This window comes from Xenopus laevis, chromosome 9_10L (genome assembly GCF_017654675.1).
Source record: "Xenopus laevis strain J_2021 chromosome 9_10L, Xenopus_laevis_v10.1, whole genome shotgun sequence".
In the NCBI taxonomy this organism is placed as follows: domain Eukaryota; kingdom Metazoa; phylum Chordata; class Amphibia; order Anura; family Pipidae; genus Xenopus; species Xenopus laevis.
This window is the reverse complement of record NC_054387.1, coordinates 80,968,885-80,977,927: the sequence shown is the minus strand read 5'-3', so window position 1 is coordinate 80,977,927 and position 9,043 is coordinate 80,968,885. Positions and strand designations below refer to the sequence as shown.

The 9,043-nt window shown below is 38.4% G+C and overlaps 1 protein-coding gene across 5 annotated transcripts in view; it reads right to left on the bottom strand.

Annotated features, from left to right (window-relative positions):
* Nucleotides 1-3,517: 3,517 nt before the first annotated feature.
* Nucleotides 3,518-9,043, bottom strand: part of itprid2.L (ITPR interacting domain containing 2 L homeolog) — a 52,939-nt gene continuing 47,413 nt past the window's right edge. For 4 of the 5 annotated variants that reach the window (XM_018236008.2, XM_018236009.2, XM_018236011.2 and 1 more), the window contains 2 exons: nt 5,978-6,089; nt 3,518-4,610 (listed from right to left, as the gene is read on the bottom strand). In XM_018236008.2, the coding sequence (XP_018091497.1) occupies nt 5,979-6,089 (111 nt within the window). In that variant the 3' untranslated portion in view covers nt 3,518-4,610; nt 5,978. Of the gene's footprint in view, nt 4,611-5,902; nt 6,090-9,043 lie in introns of all 5 variants that reach the window. The other variant, XR_005964239.1, reaches the window with a different exon arrangement.

Sequence of the window (9,043 nt, the reverse complement as noted above, 5' to 3'; positions counted from 1 at the left end):
ACTGGTAAAACTTTTACATTATAAATGCAAAAGAATTGACAAATAAGAATGTTGAATCCCAGCACAGTCAGGCACCTTGCTGCTGTATTACACATCAGGTTGCCACCTGTCGGTTTTGACCCAGACAGCCAGGTTTTTTGAAGGGCTGTCCGGGTCAAAACTGCCTGCCTGGTTTACCAAATTAGAAAAACCAGGCAGGATTACTTATGATTGAAGTGGCGATCAGCCGATCAATGTTCACCATGTCATAGCTCCGCCCCTGTCATGGCCCACCCACCATGTCATGGATTTGTCCCATTACATAGAGGCTCCGCCCCCTGCCCACGGGACAGAAGGTGGCAACCCTACTTATATACAGAGATAATTATGTCATTTTTTTTCTTCATTATATTACACAGGAATCAAAGACAGACTTATTCAGGGCCGGGAAGCTGCTTAAAGTGCTTCAGTTGCAGGAACAAAGAACAGGGAGCCAGATTTATACAGATCAACTGGTACACTCATTGGAGAATTTTTTGCATCTAAAGCAGTCGCTATCTGTGGAGTTTTGAGGAAAGTTTTATTGTGCAATATTGCTTTATGAATAAAACCCTGATGTTGCTGGACTACAGCTCCCAGCATGCCTTAACATTTATTATATGTTACGTTATTCTGGCATTCGTAGTCCAGCAACAACTAAAGTTTGTTTGAGCACCTGGAAACATAACCTCGCTCGGGTGCTGGCAGACACAGCGGATTTCACTATGAAATGCAAAATACTGCAGAAATCCTCCACATCTGCTTGGACCCAAGTGGAGGTAATGTTTTTGAGGTGCAGGCTTAAGGGGGTAGTAAACCCTGCTGCACTGAACTGCTCAACCAAACTTTACTCAGTTCATGCTGGACTATAAATCCCATATCACATATAATAAAAGATACACATATAATAAAGGTAGATACAAATACAGCCTGAGATCCATATGGTGTTTTCCAAGCACTAAACCAGTCTGTTTTAGTCTCACGATTAGTGGATGAGCGGAAATTGTTGCTATGTACAGATTTGCTGCAAACTTCGTTTCACAAAAAAGTGGTGAAAATTTCAGCGAAACTGCTTAAAAACTGTCGTCCTGCGGCTTTGTGTGAAGAAACAAAAATGACTTTCGACAAAAAAAAAAAAAGATGCACGACAAACTGTAAATGTAATTTTATCCTTCCTCTCTCATTCCACATCAACCAGATCTTGAGCCCACAGTCTATATCAGGATATACATAATTTAATGCGAGATACTAAGCCCCCCTTGACAGTGCCGAAGCCTGCGGCCATTTGCGAATTCCCTGGACAGCCGAAATGCGTAAGCCCCTGGCCACCAATGTATTATTTTAATATTCTATAGGCCCCTGCCACCAATGTTTTTTTTTTTTTAAATATTCTTTGGTGCCCCAATTTTTTTTTAACTTGTAAGGGGGGCCCTGGAGCCAATGGTTTTTTTTTTTTTTTTAACTTATAGGGGGGCCCTGGTCAACAATTAATTTTTTTTTTAACTTGTAGGGGGCCCTGACCACCAATTTTTTAATAAACTTTTAAGGGGGCCCTGGCACCACAGTTTTTTTTTTTAACATATAAGGGGGCCCTGACCATCAATAGCTTTTTATAACTTGTGTGTGTGTGTGGGGGGGGGGTTACCTTTTTTGGCGCTAATGTCTGGTGTTTGAGATCTGCCCCAGGTATAGAATATTGCGTATGTGAACATAAAAAGGGGAAACTAAACTGCCACGATATATAATCTTAGAGAATTGCCAACAGGCTACAATAACAGATGTGAAACAGAGAGTTACAGTCAATATTATAAGCATTGGCGTTTAATTAAAGGGCAATGCCATTAAACATAACTGCACCATAAACTTTTGCTAGAAAAGGTTTTCCAATTAGCTAAACAGAAAATCCATTAAATTGCTATTTAGTATTCATACGCAAAATATATTATATGACATACTTAGATTGGGGTATATCACATGCATCTGAGCAGAATACAAAAGGAAGCTTTCTGTGCTTTTGATGCCCAATGTAAATAAAGAAGTACAGTGTGTCCTTTGGAGATTAAAGAAGGAGTAGAAAGGTCACAAAGATCTGCTTACCGAATAGAACCTAGAATTATGTTTATGGAAATTATTTTGACAGCAATGGCTAGCCTGTGGTTTTGCCTGGTCTCTGTGTTTGTAAACATCTGGCCTAATAAAAATACCTCCATTAACCCTTTGGATACTGGCAGATTTGAACTGGTCATTCTGCAGTCAAGTCCTTGATAGACAGCACTGGAGATTTCACGGTGGAAAGCAGGTAAGTGGTTAAAAGATGAAGTACACCCTAAGTTTTTGTGAGGTTATCTACATGTGTTTCATAACGATATAATAAGAAAGTATAACTCACACCAGCTCTTCATTGGCCGAATCTAAAGCAACGTGGCAGTTGTACTGTGTATGTTTTCCTGAGTAATATATATTAGTCTAGAAAGTGGTGCACTCAAAAATGGTAAGCAAATGCCCAGATGTTATCTACAAGTTCTAGTGAAGTTATGGGACCAGTTATCCAGAAACTCGTTATCCAGAACGCTCCAAATTATGGAAAGGCCCCCATACCCTCCATTGTCAAAATAATCCACATTTTTAAAAATAATTTTCTTTTTTTTGTAATAATAAAACAGTTCCTTTTACTTGATCCAAATTAAGATAATTAATCCTTACTGGAAACAAATCCAACCTACTGGGTTTACTTAATGTTTACATGATTTTCTAAAACTTAAAGGGGACATATAGCATAAATTTTCACAATGCATCAAACCATGTAAAATAAAATACATAGTTTTTATTTTAATACCTTTTGAATCAAAAACATCTGTATTAGCTTGAATACTGTGCTCAGCTCTAGCCTCTCCCCATTGCAACTTCCTGTCCAGAACTTTCCTGCAGCTGCTGGCTCTTTCTACCTAAGCTACACAGCTGCAGCCAGTGAGGGAGGAGTGGGCGTGTTTGTGATGTCACACTCAGTCCTCCCTGCAGACATCTTAACAGATCTTAACCCTTACTGCTTGGTTTTCCCTTCACTGAACTGCTCCTTTCTCTCTCCCCTCCCTGTTTATTTCTTTACCTCTTTGCCCTGTTCATTTAACCCCTGCTTGCAGTGTTTGTTTCTCTCCCTCTCTGACTTCACACACAATTGAAGTCAGGACCATATAGGCTTCAAGTAAAAACGATCCTGATTTGGGATCATCTGTAGAGAGCCAATAACAGGAAGAGAATCAGCCAGAAATAGTAGCTGCCAACCCACTCTGCCTTTTATCTTAAGTTATGGGGATACAGGGTCATATTCAGGAATAGGGGTAGTGCAGTTTGGATGGGTGCTGCTATAATGTATAGATCACTTTCCATCTCTTTTAAGCCAATGTATCACTTTCCATTTTCCTAGTGCTTCTGTTCCCCATACAATTGGACATTTAGAAGCAGCTTTGTTTCCACATCAAGTAAAAGAAACACAAAGATTTATGCAAAATAAATACTTTATTTATATATTTAGAAATCAGCCCTTGTGTACTGTATATATATTTTTTGCTTGTTAGACTTTCAGCAGAACATTTAAAATCTAATGAATCTTCTAGCTGGAGCTCAGCAGAATATTAAATGATGAAACCTGCACAAAGGTTTTTCCCAACAATATTCAATGTGCCACAACATGCCTTGGTTTGAGATCGACTTCAAACAGTGTCAGAGAGGAACTAAAACCCACATGACTGGATAGTGCTACAGCGGGGAAAGTATGCTTTACAACTAACTGTATTTGGCTTCCAGTCATCAGTAGTACAATGCGCTCAATTGCACTCAAAATGGTTTGAATCACATGGGAAACAAAATTAAAAAAAATATAGTGTTAAAATGTGGCACATTTAAAAAAAAAACAAAAAACCCTGACCGAGCTACTGGAAATCATTTAAATATTTGTGAAGAAAAACAGCTTTCAGTGTAAGAACTTGAAGTAGTTTAGGTAGAATTCCACACAAGCACAAATAGAAGGGGGGGGGGATATTTATATCTCTATAGCTCTGTCTTGAATTTAATACAGCAAATATTCAGAACATTGGCTTAATGTGGCACTACACAGCAGTAGAAAATACAAAGTTTGTTGTAAGCTCTCAAAGTGAATCACATATTGCACAGTTGATACCTCATGGAGGTCAGTGTCCAAGCTAGACAGATTAAGGTACATTGTAAATTAACCGTTTCACCTCTCGCAGCGCACTGTCCATTTCCCGACTAGCAGTGGGAAGGTTACATATTAGTAAAAGAAAAAAAAATTCAAGTTTCTCAAAATCCAAAAAAAAAAAATCTTTAAGGGGAAAACAGCACAATGAAATAAATACAATTTACAGACCTCCACAGTTCACTTATTGGAAACAAGCATAGCGCCTAAATAAACACACATCGGTTCAAGGGAAATGCACAACGTAATTTAGACAAACAGTAGGTTGTGTCAGCAGCATATTTCTCTCCTGAATCTTGTGCTCGGCACCACGACTCGTTTCATAAAGGAAAGGTTTCTGTCGATTTTTGCTAACGGACCCAATTCTTGACGACCAGACCTATAGAAAAAAAAAATATATATATAAAAATCAAAGCCAATGGCATTTTTAAAATTAGAAAAAATAGAGAGCAATTGGTCTTTTTTTTATTGCTTTACTGATTTTGCTTTTCGTTCAAGCAACTCTCCAGTTTCTAGAAGATGATATTTGCCATTTTACACAGATTAAAATTGGAATCCTTGGTGTGGAAGGAGCAGCTATTTCATGTCTGGTTGTTGCAAAGTAGAGAACTAACAGGAGTCCATTATGCAGGGAGGGGGGCATCTGTGCACTGAAAATTCTACAAGGTGAAAGGAACGAGGCTGCATACTTGCAATCTAGTTATCTACCTTGTTAGGACCAAACATTGAGTAGCTTCAATTTCCCTAGATTGTTTATGGTTCAGACAAAAAACAAGCCCTTATCATTGATCTCTTGTTGAACTAATGGGTACACTGGAACAATGTGCTAAAATATTCTTGTGTAATAATTGCATGGTTATGTTACAGAGTTCTGTCATTGAGAACAAGCACTTTAAGAAAAGGGGAAACATTAAAGGAATTGCTCAGTAAACAAATGAAAAATGGGTAAATAGGCTGTGTGAAGTAAAAATGTTTCGATATAATTAGTTAGGCAATAATGTAATGTATAAAGGCTGGAGTGACTGCATGTCTTAAAAAAAGAAATTACCCTCGCACACCCTGGCCTTCCTAATCAGTACGAGTCCCAGGTGCTCAGTGAAGGAGGCGTTTGGCAATCTCAAAATCCACGAAAAGCAAGAAAACACTGGCACAGCATGGGTTACTTCTAGCAGGGAAACCCCTTGCTCATTTATTGCGGATCCGCAATAAATGAGCAAGGGGTTTCTCTGCTAGAAGTAACCCATGCTGTGCCAGTGTTTTCTTGCTTTTCGTGACTGCATGTCTACCATAACAGCCAGAACACTACATCCTGCTTTGCAGCTCGCTTGGTTTCCACTGATTGGTTACCATGCAGTAACCAATCAGTAACTTGAGAGGGGGCACATGGGCCATAACTGTTGCTTTTGAATCTGAGCTGCATGCTAAGGATCAATTGTAAACTCACTGAACAGTTATGTGCCATGTGGTCACAGACTTACTCAGAGTTATAGAGCTGAAAACAGGAAGTAGTGTTCTGTTATGTTAGCCAACCAGTCACTCCAGCCTTTATAGATCATATTTTTGGCTAACTATATTAGAAATATTTTTTATTTTGTACATTTACCCAGTTGTTATATTTACACAGAACTGTTCCTTTAAACTCTTTCCTTGGATTTGACAATCATACCATACATTTGGGTAGGTTGCGTCTAATGCATATCTGCACCCTTTTCCAGTAAGGTATTCTCATACTATCCAAGCCCTTGCCTTAAATTCTCCCGTCAGTTTTGCCATCCAATGAGCGAATTGGAGAAGATACTGCAGCAAGAAGTCCACTCACAATCTCTCTTCGGATATCTCCAACAATTGATTCTTTTATCTAATTGGAAAGAAAATATAACTATTAGAATGAACGATGACTCATTTTAGCATAGTTACAAAGCAATCATTCTCAGTCCTATAGCCCAGGGGATAATCCTTCTTTATAATTGCATAAAAAAAAATCCTGGATAATAAACCTAGTGTTAAACTGGCCCGAAGAGCTGGCATTCAGAACCAGAGCCATTAGAGAGGGCTATATGAAATAAGAGATACATTGTATTGTGGCCTATAGTTGAAAAAAGAAAGACCCTGTTTGCACCAGGTTATTGTGCCCTAGTCCATCAGCAGGGAATAAAAATCACACAAAGATTGGTTTTGGTGCAGTTTGGCCTCTCGAAATTCAAACAGTCTATTTCCAGCATGACTGCTGCTGTATCAAGAGAGATCCTAAATAGAAAGCACTGACTATAGGTCCAGGAGATTAATTCTTAGGAAGAGTGATTCCCATTAACAATAACAAGCGATCAGCAGACATTCCCTAATGGATCTCTGCAGTCGGAACAGTAACAACAAAAAATGAACACGTGATGTACTGTTGCGCTGCACTGGTACAACTGGTGTGTTTGCTTAAGAAACATTATTATAGTTTATATAACCAAGCTGCTGTGTAGCCATGGGGGCAACCATTCAAAGAAGACAAGGCACAGGATAAACAGTAGATAACAGATAAGCTCTGTAGTATACAATGGGATTCTTTGGCACTTATCTGTTATCTGCCAAGTATCCTATGCCTTTTCTAATTTTCAAGCTTTGAATGGCTACACAGCAGCTTGTTTATATCAACTATAATTACCACTGCAGGGTAACAGTACATTATATTGGCACTTTAATTTCTGGTGTTACTGTTCCTTTAAGAATATGTCAGCGATCAAGCCTCATACAAGAGCAGACTTTACTGGTTCTTCTAGTTGTGATACAGTGTAAATATTAGACATAGCAATGCAGGTATGTGCTACCAAACATAAATAACTTGAATAAAGCAGAGACAGCATAGGAAAAACAAACCACAAAATAACCCATCTGTCTCCAAGAAACTCCTTCTATTAAATTAATACTTCACACGACATACCCAGTACAGCTTTCAGCATTCGGCCTGCCACAAACCTGTCTGGTAGAGCAAGTAAAGCAATCCATACTGACAGCAGTGCAACATAGCAGACAGTGTAACACACGTAGATGTCCTAATATTTCTAGAAACACAGATGAATGTTGTCTGTGATGTATGTTCATGGTATCTACAGATCACAGATGCATTCAGTTCTAAAGGACCAGTCACACAAGATTACCAGGGCTTCAAATACATCAAAGGTGCTGCCTACACTTCAAAAAAAATGATGACTTATCCCAACTGGAGGCTCATGGGCCAGATCAGGTCCTCCAGGAGATTTTGTATGGCTCAGCCCCAAACATGTGCTATAGTAGATATTCATCTTGAGTATAAAATCATTTACTGCCCATTAGGTAGGCAGTCTCAAATCATGAACCCGTCCCCAACAAAGGAAGGATTAACTGGGAAATTGACAGAGTATCGTGTGGATTAGGGGCATATCCAGGCACTGACTTCTTATATTGAGGTGTGGAGTGATGTGACTCAATTTTTTGAGATTCAAAAATATAGAACAAATTAAAAAAATAGGATTAATGCTGAGAGGCTACTCATTGCCAAACTCCAGATGCAAATAAAATTGCATTTATAATTGGGATACATTTTAAAGAATGCGAATGCAAATAGCAAGTGTTCAGCTGCTGCATTTTAAGATTCAAGACAATATTTTTCTACATATATATATACACATACAAGAAGAAGCTAAGTAGATATCGAAGGTTCTAGAGCGCTACTAAACATTGGGCAAATGGCCAGGTGACATCAGTCTAGAAGCTTAGAGTTCTAAGTACCACCAGTATTAGCTCCGATTAGCAGGTTTTTTAGAAGATCCATGCTAATACCAGAGTTAAACAGATGCCCTCCCAGGCATGAGACTCGCATTACTTGGCAGGGGCTTATTCTGGGCAAATACTGCGATCGAACAATCGATGGAATAATCGTTCGATCGAACGATTAAATCCTTCGAATGGAACGATTTGAAGGATTTTAATCCAACGATCGAAGGATTATCCTTCCCCATAGGCTAACATTGGGTTCGGAAGCTTTTAGGTGGCGAACTAGGGGGTCGAAGTTTTTTCTTAAAGAGACAGTACTTCGACTATCGAATGGTGGAATAGTCGAACGATTTTTAGTTTGAATCCTTTGATTCGAAGTCAAAGTCATAGTCGAAGGTCGAAGTAGCCAAAAAACCACTTCGAAATTCAAAGTTTTTTTTTCTTCTATTCCTTCACTCGAAGTTAATGAATTGGCCCCTTAATGTACTACTGCTCTGTTTTAGTATGTCTAGAACTAGATTTTGAGCAAATATCCAAATAAAATGAAAACCCACAAAATGATTTTTTGTTTAATTTTGTGTTCTGCTGTAGAAGACACTCAAAGCTTTATGTAAAGAATGGTGTAGGCTGAGCATTTAGACAATGCAGCCCTTTATTCCTTCTGCACATCATGTGCTTACAATAAGCATAATTTGATAGAAAGAACCAACGGTTTATGATTTGTACACAAATAATATTAATGTAGTTCACAGTTACGTTAGTTCACAGTTACGTATTTGTAGCTACAGTTTCAGATCAAGGAAATCAGTAGAAGGTGCAAACGATCATCTAAGGCAGGTATATCAAACATGAAAAACAAAGAGGGGCTGAGTAAACCGTAATGAGGGTCACAGCCAACCAAAAGGGGATATAGTACCTTTTAGAAGAGAATACAGTGGAATAAAGGGGTATTTAAATCTCTTCACTTTTTTCTTGAGCTCATTATATTATTAATTATATATTAGTAATAGTAGTGTTTGTGGGTTTTATGTAAATTTAAAAGCAACAGCCCTGAGAATATCTGACTCAGAA